Source organism: Anguilla anguilla, chromosome 7, assembly GCF_013347855.1.
Source record: "Anguilla anguilla isolate fAngAng1 chromosome 7, fAngAng1.pri, whole genome shotgun sequence".
NCBI classification, from domain to species: Eukaryota; Metazoa; Chordata; class Actinopteri; order Anguilliformes; family Anguillidae; genus Anguilla; species Anguilla anguilla.
The window spans coordinates 24,284,520-24,302,197 of NC_049207.1; the positions used below are offsets into that span (position 1 = coordinate 24,284,520).

The 17,678-nt window shown below is 42.4% G+C and overlaps 1 protein-coding gene across 3 annotated transcripts in view; it reads left to right on the plus strand.

Moving 5' to 3' along the window:
• Positions 1–17,678, plus strand: part of LOC118231636 (NACHT and WD repeat domain-containing protein 2) — a 43,332-nt gene that overhangs the window by 21,056 nt on the left and 4,598 nt on the right. For 2 of the 3 annotated variants that reach the window (XM_035425654.1, XM_035425653.1), the window contains exons 4-7: positions 61–177; positions 11,123–11,326; positions 12,594–12,741; positions 15,199–15,788. In XM_035425654.1, the coding sequence (XP_035281545.1) occupies positions 61–177; positions 11,123–11,326; positions 12,594–12,741; positions 15,199–15,788 (1,059 nt within the window). Of the gene's footprint in view, positions 1–60; positions 178–11,122; positions 11,327–12,593; positions 12,742–15,198; positions 15,789–17,678 lie in introns of those variants that run through there. The other variant, XM_035425655.1, reaches the window with a different exon arrangement.

The following is a 17,678-nucleotide window of genomic DNA, read 5'->3' on the forward strand; positions in this document are numbered from 1 at the left end:
GTAGTGCAGGCCTATTCAGAGTTTGATATCAGCCTTAATTGTGTGTGTTACCTATCCCAGGTGGTGGATCTGTACTGGGGGATCGACTCAGAGGAGTGGGACAGCCCGGACCTGCAGCGCATGAGGATGAAGCTCCTGGAGGAGTGCCTGAAGACCTCCGCAGGTCCATGTTTTGTTGTGGGTATATGACCATAAGCCTTTAATGCCCTCTGTTCCTCCCCAATCACCCCCCGTTCACCCCCCATTCACCTCCATTCCTCCCTGCGCTTTTATTTAATTATCCCAGCGGCCGTACTGACCTGTACCCTCCTCATGTCATGTTTGAACTCCTGAGAGCTAAGCAGGGCTGGGTTAGTGTAGCGAGTGGGGGGCGCAGAGAGACAGCAGGGGGGAGGGGTTGTGAAAGTTCCCGTAGCGCTTTGGAAGTAGCAGGGGGAACGCCTGCTCAGATTACCGCAAAACTTTCTCTCTGCATCTGGCCACAGGCAGAATTACCTGGCAGGTGCATCTTACACAGCCAAGTCTGTCAAATTTGCTGCAATATGAGAGATCCATAGTCATTCTTCTTTCACTGTGAAAGCTTGTCTTCCCCCCTCCCCATCAACGTAATTGTGTTTGGTGGTTTCTGGAGCAGGAGAACTGTTGAGTTTGTAAACCGGACTGTGTGCAGATGGTGTGGCGATTACGAATTCCGTTTATAAGGGGGGAAATATGCAACTGGGATATTAGGAATGAAGTGCTTAGTAATTTATTGATGAAGTGCTTGTAACGGAATCATGCTCTAAAAAAAATAAACCCTCGGGTGTGGAATTGATTTCTGAATGATTAAAACGATTAAAATGTAAATGAGAAATTTCTGTGAGTGGAAGTTGATGGAAATAGAACCTGAGTTCAGAGAAAGAGCTGGTCGAGATTCTCTTGTCCCCATCTCTCTCTCTCTCTCTCTCTCTCTCTCTCTCCCCTTCTCTTTCTTTATCTCTCGCTCTCTCCCCTTCTCTCACTCTGCCCCTTCTCTTTCTTTATCTCACTCTCTCCCCTTCTCCCTCTCCCCATCCATCTCTCTCTCTCTCTCTCTCTCTCTCTTTCTCTCTATCCTCCCTCCCTCCCCTTGGTTTATCCATCTCTGCGAGGTATCTCTTTCTCCTGTTCTCTGTGTTGGGAAGTAAAGCCTTTTCCTGGCCCCAGAGTCACAGGGAGATGAAACGAGCTGGCTCTTTTCCCACAGATAGCGAGCCACACACCACTGGCTGCACAGCTGCAGGCACATTACTGTTACCTTCGAGGCTTCATTTGCCATCCTAACCCTGACCTGACTGCCCCTCCCCCCAGTCCCCTTCCCCAGATGCTGTAATCTGCTCTCCTACAATAAGAAGGGAAAATATACTCACGACCGCAGTGATAACAGACCTCGCTGTGATCAAACATGCCTCCGGCTGCTCCATACACTGCCTGTTACTACCTCAAACACGCTTGTAACCAACCTCACATGCACACACATAAACATGCCTCTTAACATGATTCCTTCAGCAGGGGTGGCCAGCAGGGGGCAGCCCTGAGCTCAAAGGATGCAGGCCATCCCTCCACAGCAATGGTAGATAAGACATTGCCCTCAAAACACAGTCAATACACCAAAACACACCAACTTCAAACCCCCCAAAAAAAGAACCATTAACACCCTAAGGAGCTGGTTACTGCGTGTCCCCCTTGGGTTGAGTTCAGCTTCAAGGCACAGAGGTTGCCGTTTGTACTTCAGCCCAGCTGGAACGGAGTGGAAGGGATTGCTTGGGGGCTTTGGCATTAATCATCAAAGACGGTCGACATCAGTCAAAAACATCCCCATTTGCATGTTACTGAAGATGCATAAAAGAACTTGTGTCCGTGTAAAGATGTCTCTCGCTGAGGGATAGTCAAGGCATGTCAGCCCTCAGGCCGTCAGTTAGCACAACCAGTTTATAAGCCACTGGCTTATCTGTTGCGCCACCGCAATTACGATAGTGGAGCAAGTAAATCGTGAAGTTAAGTAAATCGTAGTAAAATTTGCAGTTAAATAGGAGGGACAAAATCAGTTTAGGATTTAGCTGTTTTGCCACCACGAAGGCTGTTATCATTGCATCAAGTCATTTTTTTATTTGGCGACAGGCCTTTCTTTTCATTTTTATTCTTTGTAATACGGAGGTACAGCTTTGGCATCCTTTGCTTTAATCCCTTTGCTCCCTGTGTCTCTGTAAAAGGTATAGTGTTCTAGCTTCACCGGCACACTGCTGCCAGTACAAGTGGTGTTTCAGTTTCAGCACCTTCATAAACACACTTTACATTATATTCATGCGGCCTGATCTCTGGAAACCACCTGGCAGGGCTGAACTTGGTAAGCACTGGTAGAGAAAATATGAAGCTGATGTTGGAAGCGGTGTTGGTGGGCCAGTAGGGGGCAATCTTTCCACTGGACCAAGTAGAAAATCATTATGGTCCATTATAAAAGGACCGTTAAACCCGATTGGTCAGCCAAGTCCTTACGAAGGTGGAGAGTAGGAATCAATAGATCATGTGCCACAGATAGACGTGGCTCATAAATAATTGTCTTTCGATTTTAAAGGTGAAAGTTCATTTGAAGTGCGACTTCATTAAAAGGAGCATAATTGCAGAAAACGGTGACCGTGTCGCTGTGCAGGCTGGAGATTGTGGTTGGCTTTTCTGCGAGAAAAGAGAAGAGAAGCACATAGACCTGTATTTTCATGGTGCACCAGGCACTTAGCAATCAGGAACCAGCCAGTGTCAACACCGAGAAATCATATGTAGTCGACTTTGTCATTACAGTACCGGCACTTTCTCAGCTGCATAAGATGCAGCACTGATGAATAGCACTGCAGTGTGACCAGGCAATCGTTTCTGTCATTTTGCATAATATCTATTCATGGGAAATTGTATTTATCTCATTTTCATGTATGAACTACTCTGTAAGACCCTCACACGACTCTTCCTCTCTTCAACAAGTGCATGCTGTACCCTCCTGCCCTCACCACCCACACACAAAACCAGAAAAAGAAGCTTCCAAAATAACTAAGTAATGGTGTAGCCAGTGTCGCCAGTTGACAAACAAGGTCTGAAAAAATAGACACTGCAGCAAACAAGAAATACAGCTTCCTCTCTTTGTGACGGCAGGGTCAGATTTTTCCAGATAGGGCTGTGCTTGGAGCGCTACATGCTACGTACAGTGTCACCCCCTCCCAGCTGAAAAAACACTGCCCCCTAATGGGAAGCCTTGGTAAGACACTCTCAGGATTGACTTAGACTGCAGTAGTTTCTGTTCATTTTGTGTTTACATTTGGTACCTTTGCGTATGTTTCTTCATTTTGGTTGTCATTGTTTCTAATACACCCTGTTGCGGTCAGACCCCAGACCAGGTCGTAACAATCCTGTTGAAACACTCTTACAGTGTAGTAGATGTCCTGTATAGTTTTATCATTTTAAATTATGTGTAAAAACACTGAGATTTAGAGGGACGTTGACTAGTACCCAAAAAACCTGGAGTCTCATTAATATCTTCGCTGTACACGCTAGCTGCTCGGCGACAGAAACGGGTACTCCTGTTCTGAGAAAGCCGTAACGCGCCGGGCGGGTTCTGACAGCCGACAGCTGTCCCGCGGTTACCTTCCCCCATCTGTCACTCAACGTCGCTGAACAGCCGCTGACAGTTTGGGGTTGCCTCCGTCGTATGGCTTTTCTTTTTCCACAGCCCTCCGTGTTTGCGCCGTTTGAAAAAGGAAAAGGCTCTCCCGCTGTAAGATGGAGGATGCGGTTCGAAACAGTGACAGACGCACAAACGAACGCAGGGCGTTATGTTTCGGTCCTGTTTTAGTGTTGTACCTAATTTTCACCCTGACAGGGTAATACAATCACCCTGTGTATGCATCAGAGTACATTTAAGAGCCGGCTGTAGTGGCGTTTTTGCAAACCGCACAATCAGAGAAACAGCGTCAGATCTTATTGCATTAACGGCTGCTTTTAATGAAATGAGGGATGCAAAGGGGGGGGGGGGGGGGGTTAGCTGTCACGCACTGGGCTGAAACAGCAGAAAAATTGGCTTTTCTTTCAGGTTAGTAAACTGAGCCATTAATCTAGAAAATTCCACAAATGTAGCTGGCTCACATTTTCTGATCCACTTCATGTAGCAATGAGTACCTTAAATATAGCTTCGTTCTCACTCTCACTCTCACTCACTCACACTCTCTCTCTCTCTCTCTCTCTCTCTCTCTCTCTCTCTCTCTATCTGTCTCAATCTATATACGCTTAATAATAGACTCCATGCATTGCTGTGCAGTTTGGTTTGAAAGCCCACAGTAAGCACTCCTATCGTCAACAATGATGTCGTGCTTCACGAACACCATATCTGCCCCGCCCCCAGTGCGGCTCTTGGATTCTTACTATCTCTACCTTTCTTGTCAGTGAGCGGTCGGAGATTCCTGCTCTATTTCCCTCTCTCTCCCTTAATGTCTCTCTCTCTCCTTTCTCCTCTCTCTCTATCTCCCTCCCTCCCTCCGTCTGCTCAGACGCGAGAAGGGAAGGCCCATCGCAGACATTCTCCTGGATGTGAGGGAATCGCTGCTGACAGCTGTTGTGGCTCTAGGGCCTCCTGAGTCAGAGTGGGGGGCGGGGCTGAAACACTGTGGAAATGGCAGACTTATGGAGAACGTGAAAATACCCCTTACTGAATTTCACTCACTTTGGTCCAACCACAGCACTCTTGCACTGCATGGTCTGTCCTTCCAGCAAAGGGATTTGCGACAGTGTTGTTTTTTTTTGTTTGTTTCTTCTTTTAAGGCTGGTCAGGATCATAAAGTTCTGAGAAACTTTGGTTGGTGTGAACTGCCGAGTTTTAGAACGGTTGCCGATGGCTGCTGTCTCCGAGATCCAACGTGTCAGATCTTCGGTCCATAGTTAAAGATGCGACAGACCCGCTCAGCCGACTCAAAGCCTGTTGTTATGAAAATGTCCGTTCAGTTTTGTTTCTGTCATTTTGATGTGGGCTGTGAGGTCTTTACTCAGTGTCATTCTGAAGTTTTTTGTGTTTTTTTTGTGCCATTCTACTTCGTCTTTAGTGCGCACAGTAATGAGATCAAGGAAAAAATTGTCATAATAATCCCTTAATGTTATAATTTTAGCAATCATTGTCTCAGCTCATTGATGTCAGACTGAAAACTGGGTTCTGCATTCTTCCTGATTCCATCGTGTGTGGGAACACATCATATCATCCTAGCTGTCACTGCGGTGATGTGTCCCTCACAGTACTCTGTGGTACTCCTTGGTGGGAGGCAGCTTTTGTGATTTTTATCCTGCCTGCAGGATCTTTTTTCCCGTTTTGCTCTCCCCAGTGGGGAGGCTACAACCTGTATTCTTTGTGGAGATGCTTTGGTTACTGTAGGTTTCCTTTATTGTTCCCTCAAGTCAAACTGTCCCATGTTCTTAAGGTGGAAAGAGCTAGGGTAAGTCCACAGGGGCACGACGTACACCTGCTTTCCATGAGAAACTTGCGCCTGTGTTAAGCTAAGTCTCTCGCTGAGGGGTAGTCAAGTCATGTGAGCTCTAAAGCCACAGGGAGACTTGCCAACAGTTTGCGCAACCAGATTTTATAGGCTACTGTCTTATCTGTTGCACCATTGTAAATATGATAGTGTGTAAGCAGGCTGACTTAATTGGTCGATTGCACTTAGCTGGAGCTTAAACCTCAAGCTTTGAACCTCTAGACCACAGACCTGCATTTCAACTGGAACAGCTAATCCTTATTCCACAGCTTTGGATAGATGTGGCTGTTGTTATGCAGTTCTGTGGTCTAGAGCTCGAAAGCTGAGGTTTAAACTCCAGCTAAGTACATTGCAATTGACCCATTAATAAATGTTTGTTTGTTTGTCAGGCAGAAGCCATATGGAAGAGGGATGAAAACGGTAAGAATTAGAATGTTAATCGATACATTTTTTTAAATGACGTGATCTACCAGCATGGCCCCTGCGATTGACTTGTCACCCCTGTCATAGATATTTTAAAAATATATGTCAATGTTTTAACAATTGAGAAACACACTCTTTTGGCCAAATATGCACCTATATCATCATGACCTGCTGCTGAGTTCTTCAAGTTAGAAGTAGTTTCTTTCACATGCTACACACTGAGTGGATCAAACAGTTTTAGTGTGAAGTAATGACCTTTAATGTAACCAAGAGGACATCCATCTGACAATTACATTTTTTACATTTACTAAAAAGTTATTGAATTCATAAAAAATTTCAAAAGGATCAGACGACATATTCCCATTGATCCTTTGAGATGACAGATGGGCAAAGGCTTTATTTTTGTTCAAAGTTGACTGATGATTCCGCATATGGATTTAATATTATAAGCTGATTCTTTAATCTTGTAAGAATAGTATTTTTTAGATGTCCTTAGAAGATTTGTGAATTTGTTTGTGTACATCTTGTAATTTGCAGAACTCAGGGGTGTTGGATGATAAATACACTTTATATAATTTTATTTGACTTACTACAGATCTTTGCAAACATTGGGTGAACCATGATTTTTTGAAACCAAAAGGCTTTTTCGTATTTGGTTTGACAAGTGGAAAGCATTCATTAAATACAGTACTATATTGAAATGTGTATACTGTACACATTCTCCCATGAAGTACCATCAGTCAACACCTTAAACTGATCTATGTTTGTTCTGTTAAATATTCAGCATTTTGAAATTCTATCTAAATATGCAATAATAGAGGAAATCAGGAAGGGGGCAAATACTTTTTCACAGCACTATGGACTACAGAACCATTTTTCCATTTTCTTTTATCTGGATAAAGACATGTAAGGTATTTAGTGTCATTACCAGAGCTGTCAAAGGGGCTGGTATGAAGGTTCTCTAAAATTATAGACAATTCAGAATTCATTCAGAGTTGTTCTCGGAGTGGATAGTATCAGTGGAATAGGCAAAGGTCATGGCCTGTGTGGGTGGATGTAACAGTGGTTAGGTGCATCGTTTGAACCCTCCTTTTACTGCTTCGAATGTTTGGCTCTCTCACTTCTGAGATTTTGAGAGGGCGGGTGGATAGATGAGGTAAGCTACATGTCTGTGTTCATGGGCGGCCTTCATTGCGAGTAAAAGTTCATTTCTTTTTTGCATGAAGGCTGTTATCAATGCATCGAGTCCTTTTTTTAAATTTGGTGACAGCCCTTTCTTTTCATTTTTATTTATCCTAATACGCAACGTTTTTCCCCATGTGTCGGTACAAGGTAGATCGTTCTAGCTCCACCTGCACACTGCTGCCAATACAAGTGTTGTTTCAGCTTCAGACCCTTCATAAACACACTTTACATTATATTCATGCGGCCTGATCTTTGGAAACCACCTGGCAGGGCTGAGCTTGGTAAGCACTGGTAGAGAAAATACAAAGCTGATGTTGGAAGTGGTGTTGGATGGGCCAGTAGGGGGCAATCTTCCCACTGGACCAAACAGAAGGGGAAAAAAAGTTCATTATGCACTGAAGGGGACTTATATAATGTATTTTTCATGAAACCGAGGTCTTTCTGTCTTGCTGTGGTCATTGAAATCCCAGTGGCACTTAAAACAAAAATCAAGGGGTTTCTCTGAGGTACCAAGCCAAGTTTCAAACCTAGCTCATTTAATACAACCACCTGTATTCCCAACCCATCCCTCTGCATAATTGCCTGGAATATTTCAGGGGATAAAATCATAGACATTTGGAAATGCTGGTTAAAATGAACAAATAAATAAAATAATTAAAAGCCAACACATAGTTAAAGTGGAGAGTGGCACTTCTCAGGGTCTGCACAGTGGAGTCTGAAGCCCCAGACGCTTTGCTTGTCTCTCAGTGAGGGGATTATTCATTCAAGCACAGTCTCCACTGCCAATAGCAAGGTGTTACTGACGTCACAAGAAGGCTTTATAATTAAAAGACCAGTTTGTCGAACTGTGTGAGGTTATACATTGTTAAAGCCTAGTTTCCCTAAGGTCATGAGAGTGCATTGTTGCATTTTTTTCCACATTTTCCTTTTTTTCTGTGTACATTTCTTGACTTCCTGTGGGAAATATAATAGCACCTATTAGTCTTACAGACGCATCGCATGCAAAAGGGCAGATAATGTAATATCTTTTCAGTATGACCCTGTTCACGTTAAAAGATGTAGCCATACAAATCGTACACCTTTACTCTGGGAGTTTTGATTTAAACTGCGGAATTACAACCATAAACCACCTCAAGAGAGCAAAAGATAACGGTAATAACCCAACCTACTGCTCATTTAATTTTACAAAGAAGTTAAAACGGGAGATTGAATATAGAGATGTTAAATAAAGATCAGCATTTGGCGAAAAGCTTTATCAAATGTAATTAATGAAGTGCTCCACTGGAGTGAAAACCAGGATAGTTTCCCCACAGGACCAGGATTTAGAAGTACTTGGATACGGTGGCCTTTCAGGATCAAAAAACCACTTCAGAGATGGGCAGGCCTAATGCATTGACATTGAAAGCGGACATTTAGGGGCTTAGCTTTTATATTGGCTTTTATGTCCCAGTCATGCTTTTCCGTGTTCAGGCAGAGAAAGGTTAAGCAAATCCTGAGGGGGAATAAAAGTTTAGTGCGTCAATCAGGGTGCCTCGGTCTGTTTGGCACGGCTTCAAGCGCTCATACTTTCCAATGTAGATGAGAGTTGGTTGTGCTTGCGAAAAATCTTCCAAGGTATATTATTTACTTATTTATTTAATTGCTGTTCTTGGTGTGAGTGGCAAACACAAGGGAGGTTAGTCGTCGAACGATCAAGGACGAGCGGTTTATGAAAACGCGTCGGCTGGCATCGCCACCGGTTCCGTATGAAGAAGACAGCGATTACAGCCGCCGTTTCGAAACGCCTGACTTCGCCTCGTGTCGTTCGCTCTCCCCCTCGCTCACAAAGATGCCCTTATCTCATAACGATAAACCACTCTAAATTCATGAATTCTGGCAGAGGAGGGGGAACACCGCAATATCCAAAATAGAAATGTAACCAAGCTGTCAACAGCTGAGATTTGTGAAGGTTTCTGAGGGAATGTAGTATTATAATTTAATATTAACTTTTTTAGATTCCAAGCTGAAAATCTCTCGTCAGCTCTTGTTTTAATCTTACTATTTGTATTGTGTGCTTTATCTTTGTTGGCTTCTGATCGTCAGAATGGGACAGTTTTGAAATAGACAGTTCAGCTGCCTATACAGTAGATGTGTAGAACAAGACATTCATTAAAACATATATACAGATATCCGTGAAAATAGCAAAAAAAAGATGTAAATAAATAAAAGTTAATATGCTTAAGACTGAGTGTTGATGTGTGTTGATTTGAATCTACAGGCAAAAACATCAACGCTTTGGACTTTGTCAAAACAGACGTGAGAGAGCAGTTAGCGGAAAACGAAGACAGACAGTTTTTAACACGTGTGTGAATGGATCGGACAGGTCAAGTCATTTGCATGAAGCTCACCGTCCAAGATCTGTCTCGTCCATGCCGGGTGCTCTGGCTGTGAATCAGAGACCGCTCCATAACTCTCACGCATGTCTTTTTGATCATCTGGAAATTGGCTATGCTATCAGGTTCTGTTATGGTTATGCGCTGAGAGAATATTGAAATTAGTAATGCACACAATCTCAAGTGGTAATTGTTTTTCAGAGAGATCAGTTATAGTATAACCATCATATGTGTTTTGTACATTAATGAAACAGGATATCACTTCATAACAGAACATGAAAATGATCAGGAAAGATCATAGAGTGAAACACACAGGTCAGTAAATAATGTTTTTTTTTTTTTTTTTTGCCAAAAATCCTGTATTTGTGTTGTGATTTGTACTTCAATGTTTTTCCTGCCTGGGGACTGCTGGTGAAAATTAGCTATGGAGCTAACTCTGGTGCATCAATTGTGATGGACATGGTCCCCGTTAAATAAAATAATTAAAGAAATAAATGAAAATTGCGCAGCCACAATTTCATAACAAACCTTAGAGAGAAAGCTCATGTTTTTATTGGAAAGCATGTAACCCACCCAGGACTGCATCTCCTTATTGTTTATTACTCAATAAAGCAAATGTACTCTGTAAATAGAGTCAAAAGCTTGCACCATCTTTTGTTTGACTTCTGTGAGTTATAACCCATTAGTCTGGTGCTTTCCCACTTTAGGAATTCTTCCTCCATCTTTTGTTTTTCAGTGTTTCCAGTCGAAACAATCACATCAATTGTTTAATTTCTCTTCCCAGAGCATAAAGTCCAGAGCCTTTGTCAAAAATTGGAACCAATGAAGTTAAAAAAAAACAAACTAGTACTAGTAAAGACTAGCAGACTAGAAATATCCAGCCTAACATCTGAATATTTCAAATTAGCCCTGAGGTTAAAAAAAAAAAAATCACATTTAAATATGCATATATAAATACGCATATGTCATATGTGCCTACGTGTATCACGGTGTGTTCCCTTTCTGACACATTGTTGATACAGTATGTTCCTTGTAGCAGGCTGTTCTCCAAGGTAACTCGGAGCAGGTGTCTTGTTAAACAAGATCTATTCAGGTCAATTATAGCGAGCCCTGGTAATGCAAGACAGCTGCGTTACTGTCCTCTTTTTCTCCCAAAAGAGCTAAACAAGTTTCCCAACCGACTGATGTTCTTACTTTGATGTGATATGTATAGATTGCAGTGTGTGTGTGTGTGTGTGTTTGTTTTAAATTTTATATGACTTAGGTTTAATAAATTTTATGAATTTTGTTTCCCAGATTATAAGATCAAATAACCACATATCTGTCTCTCTCCATCTTTCTCCCTCTTTCCCTTTTCCATCTCAATATAGTTAAATTTAAATCATTTTTATTCCAAATCCCATATTTATGAGAAATGCATTCATTTGCATAGAACAATGTAATTTGTAGTCTACTAAGACAGATTTACATTTAAACAAGAGCACAAACGTGAGAAACACTGTAATTGTTCTAATAATAACAGTGAAGTAATGCTGTTCTCCTTCTCTGTCTCTTTCCCTCTCCATCCCTCTCTCTTTGCCACTGTTTCTCTCCTTTCCCCCTCCCCTCGTTCCTTCCCCACAGGGACTTGTTGGGGAGAAGTACGGAAGCATCCGGATCCCGGGGGAAGTGGAGTCGGCGGAGTTCGAGATGATCCTGGACGCCGCCGTGGAGGCGGGCCTGGACACCCGGATCCTGGAGGAGTGGTATTGCCGGGACGAGAACGCCGTGCCGCCCGCGTACTACCTCAAACCCAAATCCCAGATGCTGAAGAACTACCACAACTCAGTAAGAGAGCTTCCGCCTCCCACTGCTGGCTTCATGTGTCCCCCTTATGCAATGACAATATAGTGCCACATATTGAAAATATATACTGTTACACTTTTGAAGAATATGTATTAATGGGTGGAGACACTTAAAATATATATTTCAAACTCCTATTTTGTAACATTGTGCTGGTTATATTCAGATACACAGATATTACTGCTGTGTATTGTTCAAAACAGATGTCAATTCAAATAACAATATTTTGTCGAAAATGCAGTGTATTCAATTATACTGGAATGTATTCCAGTAATAGGTTTCTTATTCTATAATATAGATCATTGGCAAAGTATTTACATATTGAAAATATTACCAGATCAGCCTTGAATTAAATCAGGAATGATAATATATGATGTTCATACATGGGAAGTTCTTTGTTGTATAAAGGGCTCCCAAACCAAATGCCAGTGTTGTAGCCTAGCGCGATGAATCTTCAGTGTATTTTTGTACATTTTGCATTTTTAAACCTGAATGGTCTACACCTGGGGTATATGCAGGAAGTAATAAACTTAACATGTTAGAAGTGCTGTGGAGTACTAGAGTTGCAAGGCGGTACTTTCGACCCAGACAAATAGACATAGATATGCATATCCAGTTTAATAAAATGTGCGTAACAGTGGAATGCATTTCTAGAAAGTATATTTGAAATATGTCACCCATATTTTGGCTTTCAAATTTAGAGTATGGTTCTTTATCTCTTTGTGTGGTGTTTGTCTCTATTATCCCTGTAATGATGAACACTCAGTCTGAAATAAATGATAGCAGAACTAAACTCTGAACTCTGAATTGTACTTTTAATATAAATATATTCAAAATATATACTTTGAAAATTTGAGTTATGGGTTTTTTAATCTGAAAGTACACAACTGTTTGTGCTGTGAATTGTTTTGTCCCTGTGCGATATCTGAGTCACGGTGTTCTAGAGAAACATGGAAGTCACCTGTGGGAAGGTGTTATTTTGTGTCATTGCAGGTGGGACAATGAGATATCAGCAGGACCTATCCTCACTTCTGCAGGATTCACAAAGATCTAACAACACCAATCCTTTTCTCATTTTATTTATTCTTTCATTCTGTATCTTCCTTTTCTTTCTATCCCTTTTTTCTAATCTCCCTCTCCTCATTTTCCTCAGTGTACTTTATGGTCACCAGTGTCATCATCCACTTGCTATCCTTTTTAGTATTATTTTTTAAAGTAATGCCAAATACTTTCATTTCCAATTTCTCTTCAGATGGAGTCCAGCAACACCAAGTCCAAGAGTGACACTTCGTGGAGGAACGTTTCCGAGGAGATAAAGAAGATCTTCAGGACTTCCGTGCTGCAGCTACAGGAGAAAGGCACCATGAAACCCGGCCAAGCCAAGAAGTTTCTCTGCTCTGGTGAGCACATTGTTCCTTCAGTGGACCTTTTTGTACACACGGTCATAGAGAGATATTTTCAGTCACAGTCAACCACCTGACATGTCGCATAATTACATTACATTATAAGCATTTAGCAGATGCTCTTATCCTTATACAGCTTTTGCATTTGTACATAATATCCAGTTTATACATATATAATATATGTGAGACATTACTTTAATTTCTGAGAAGCGTGCTTTCAGAGAGCTGTCAGGTTAGACCTAAAGCCCCCTGTAAACTGCTGATGAAAGCCATGGCCCACAGCAGCCTTAGCTGTTAGCTAGATAACATTATGCTGCTAAGGTTAATTCCGCAAATATCTCATAAATCACTGGACTCCCCCTAATGTGCCAAAAAAGTAATATACTGGCAAGTTGGGCAACAGCCACCAAAAGAAAAGAAAGCAGGGGCATAGTGATTGGATAACTGAAAGTAAAACAGCAACCTAGCTAGATTTAACGCTTCCAGTTAACTAGCTAGCTAGTAACATTGCATAAAACCACTGCCAGCAAAGCTCCGAAATATAGTAACAACCCTTAAACACAAAACAACAACAGCGGAAGACTAAAAAATGCACACTTAATTATAAAATTAGAAACCAAATCACCTTTATGTCATTTATTTATTTATGTATATATTTATTTTGCTGTGAGCTACCATTAGTGTCTCCCAAGTGACAGGCAGGCTATGACAAATATAGAGTGATATCCTGGTCTGTTTCCAAGTTTTGTATTCCCCAACCAACCGGTCAAAAAATTTGGTCACAAGTTAAATTCTTTTATTTGTTCTTTTGAACTGTGCATTTGCAGAGAGGAGTGAAAAATAAGGTGAAAAAATATTAACTTGAAAACACATGTAATTTTTCCAGGGGTGGATCAAAGTAACTGACTATTCAAAATCAATAGTCTATGTTTTGGTGGGCAGAGCAAAAGCTACAATTTGGGACTGGGCAGTACCCCACCTGCCTCTCCTTGATCCAGACCTGAGTCACATTCACACTGGAAAATGGTTCAAATTTTTCTCCTGACAGTTATTGATTATTCTGTGAAGCGCTCTGTGGAAATTGATTCTAGATTACATATAGACCAATATCTTCAGTTTAATCCTGAAGCCTAGTCATCAGGCTGAAAAAGTACTTCTGGCATTGCAGTCGTAAACAGGGAGGTCAATGGGCAAACTTTTACTGAAGGTGTAATATTCCCGAAGGCTTCATGAAGTATATTGCCTTCATTACCACTGCACATCAACTTTGTAAATCATTTATAAGAATGTGTGCAGGAATCTTAGGAAATTTAAGGGTTGAATTAACACAGGTCATACCAGGTCAAATAGCCTTTTATGTGGGAAAGAAAGTTTCACCACCAAGAGTTTATTTATTGCTGCTCAACTAATGACATTCCATGACTTGGTTATTTGGGCCAGACTAGAAGGAAGTTAAAACTATGCATTTGCAAGCATAAAATGACAATTAGAATGGGCTACACTTTACTAAAGGTTGTTGTATTGCATCCAATATTTATAAATAGTGGTCAATGTACAGTATTTATAAATAGTGGTCAATAAGCATCAAAACCACAGAGCCACACTGTAGTCACACTTTGCTGAGAAAATTTCATTTTTTGACTTGGTTTGTGCAAGTATTTTTGAAACATATAAAAACGGTCACATCTTTTATGGGGTGCCAGCACTGTAGGACAAATACAAATCAGGGCTTTCTGTGAAACGATGTTCTGAAAAACTCTATCTGTACAATCTCTCTGGGATCCAGGGAGCTAAATTCTGGAAGTGAACTACAGCACATCAATACAGCTCTGCTGGTGTTGGCAGACTATCAGTAAACCCTCTCTGTAGAGCTTTCATGGGCTACTGTTGGGTTGAATTAAGGGATTGTGACAAAAATGCCTTTCTCTCAGGCTCAGGGGAGCTACACCTAATCTCAAGTTAAATCATACCAGCATCTCCTTGGTTTCCAGACTTTTCACCTGTTTTGGAGAAAGAACTTGATGCCTATTTTAAAATATCAATGATCGTGTTCATTTAGCCACAAGATAAAGATGCATTCTTACATTTTCCAAATATACGCTATTTCTAACAGGAGAGCCAGAGGTCTATCCCAGTGTTTGTTCTATAAATATGTAATCACGTCTTCTTCACTTTTGATTGGCAGTCCACGAAACTGACACACTAAACTTTTATTTGGTTAAAAAACCTCATTTAAAATCGCAACCAAGTAAAATATGGATATAATATATGTTATTTTTATTTTGAACTATTAAAAATTATTATTTTGATCATGCAAAGTTGTTTTGGTTTTTTATTTACTTTTTTTGATAAAATAATCAAGCAGACCCAAAAATGTATTGGTTGTTAATATAGAAAAAGTAAGGATTTTTCAGTCCGTTATTCTGTTTTAATGCTTATTTTTTTTCCATTCAGCCCTGGAGGACGAGCTGGACTTTGCCTTGGGCAAGCAGACCCCCGCCTTCCTGAAGAAGTGCGTGTGCTACATCCGGAAGATCTCCAACTTCGACCGGCACGCCAAGCTCCCGGAGATGGGCCGCTACATGGACATCGTGGTGAACGGCGACCGCGTCATGCGTAACCAGGAGGCCTATGAGCGCTTGCTGAAGATCCGCGACGAGTTCATTCCCACCATTGTGGCCACCTCCAACCTGCGCGTGTACTCCTCCGTCACCCACTGCGACATGAAGCTGGGCTACTCCCAGGAGGTGGAGAGCCACTACGTGGAGGGCCTCTGCAAGCAGTTCTACGAGGACATGGTGGACATCATACAAGCCACCGTCCAGCAGAACTTTGACACCGAGGCCGACCCGCTCTACGACGACATCCTGCAACACCTGTCCCTGTGCAAGACCTACTCCAACTTCTACCAGTACAAGTGTGAGACCCTTAGCCAGGTACACAGGTACATCCTCCCGAGCAAAGGAGGGAGGATGAGCCCCCTGGTGGTGTATGGAGGACCTTGCACAGGGAAGACCCTCCTGCTCGCTGAGGTGGCCAAGCAGGTAGGACTTAAGCTCCTGAGCATTATACCGCCTTGCGAACATGACGTGGCCTTGTTTGTTTGCTCCGCAGTTACCTTGTTCAAGGTTGGAGGCACGCTCCAAATCCGTAAAACCTCCAATTATACGCCTCTAGCTCTAGCACGTCTCAGGAGGGTGGATACGATTATGTTGCTTATTTCCAAAATTAATTGGTCAAGAAATGAGTTTATGTCAGCTTGCGTGGTTTTTTTTTGCGTTTTATTTTTTTAATACATTATCCATTCTTAGACTGGATATTCACTGAAGCAATCGAGGTTAAGTAATGTGTTGAAGGGTAGAACATTTGTAGGCCACTTGGAATTTAAATCCTGAACCTCCTGGTTAAAAACCTTTTAAAGTTCCCGAACCACTGCTTAACGCTTCCAAAAAAACACTTGACCGTGAGAAAGTGAGGTAACTGAGTAAAAAATAAAAGCAATTTTTACTCTTGACTGTTTGTGCGCGCTCGCATGCGCATTCTCATGTGTGTTTGTGTCTTTGTGTGTGCACAAATGTGAGTTTGTGTGTGCGACTGTGTGTGTGAGTGCATGTGTTAGTGAGTGTGTGTGGGTGAGAGAGATTATGTGTGTGCACATGTGTGCATGTGCGTATGCATGTACGTGTTTGTGTGAGTGCATGTGGGTGTGTGTGTGCGTGTATGTACGTGCGTGTGTGTATGTACGTGTGTGTATGTTTGTGTGTGCATGTGCGCATGTACGTGTGTGTATGCTTGTGTGTGTACGTGTGTGTATGCTTGTGTGTGTACGTGTGTGTGTATGTGTGTGTGTGTGTGTATGCGTGTATGCATGTGTGTGTTTATATGAGTGCGCGTGTGTGTGAGAGAGTGTATGCGTGTGTATGTACGTGTGTGTGTGCGTGTGTGTGTATGTATGTGTGTGCGTGTGTATGTATGTGTGTGTGCGTGTGTGTGTGTGTGCGTGTATGCATGTGCTGCATTCGCTACCTTGTCCTTCCCGGGCTGCCTGGTTTCCAGGGCGCATTAGGGCTGTACTGCAGCATCCCTCTGCCAGAGCCGCCAGCCGTGCCCTGCCTCTTCGGCCTTAATAATTGATGCCATGAAATTGGCTCTTGTAAGATAAAGTGATTTACTTTATGGAATATGGGCAGAGCGCCATGCTCTGCTGCACCACACGTATTCGGGAGACCTGCCAAACTCGTTCCGTTTGTTCCGCAGTTCAATGCGTTTAAGGGTTCACTCATCCTGGTGAGACAGAACGGACACTGCGCACACAGGCGAGGGGGGAGAAAAAAGCTTAAACGCAGGAAGGCAATGGACGTCAGGAGGTATTTCAGGAAAAAGGAAAAAAAAAAAAGCAAGCCCTCAAATGAGATGATATCTTTGGCTGCTCCCCTCTTCTCGCCGTGACATTACTGAGGCAAACATTATAATTCAAACTCAAATATTTTATGTCAATAGACCAGCCTATCTGTCAACCGCAGATCAGAGCACGAAAAGAAATGAAAAGCACCAGATCGTGTTCTCCCCCTCCCGCCCCCCCCTCCCCTGTCTTCTGGCAGTGTTAGTTGTGTGGTCTTTAGGGATGGGTGGGGGGGGTGGGGGCGGGGTGGGGGTGTGTGGAAACTTCCGCTATGGTTGACGTGTCGCAATGCCTGGAGCAGGGAGGTGACAGACTTCCATCACAAACGTTTGTTTAGTTCTGATGAGCTGAGAGACCCGGATTCCCTCAGGGTCCCCCCCGAGTCAGCCCAACTGTATCCTGGGAGTTTCGTAATTCCAGGTCTTTATCGCCAGCAGCAACAACTCTGGATTACTGACAGCCCATATGCTGAGAACCCTTTGCAGTGATGATGATCCTGTGAAACTGTTGTGGATTTAAAATGTATTTATTT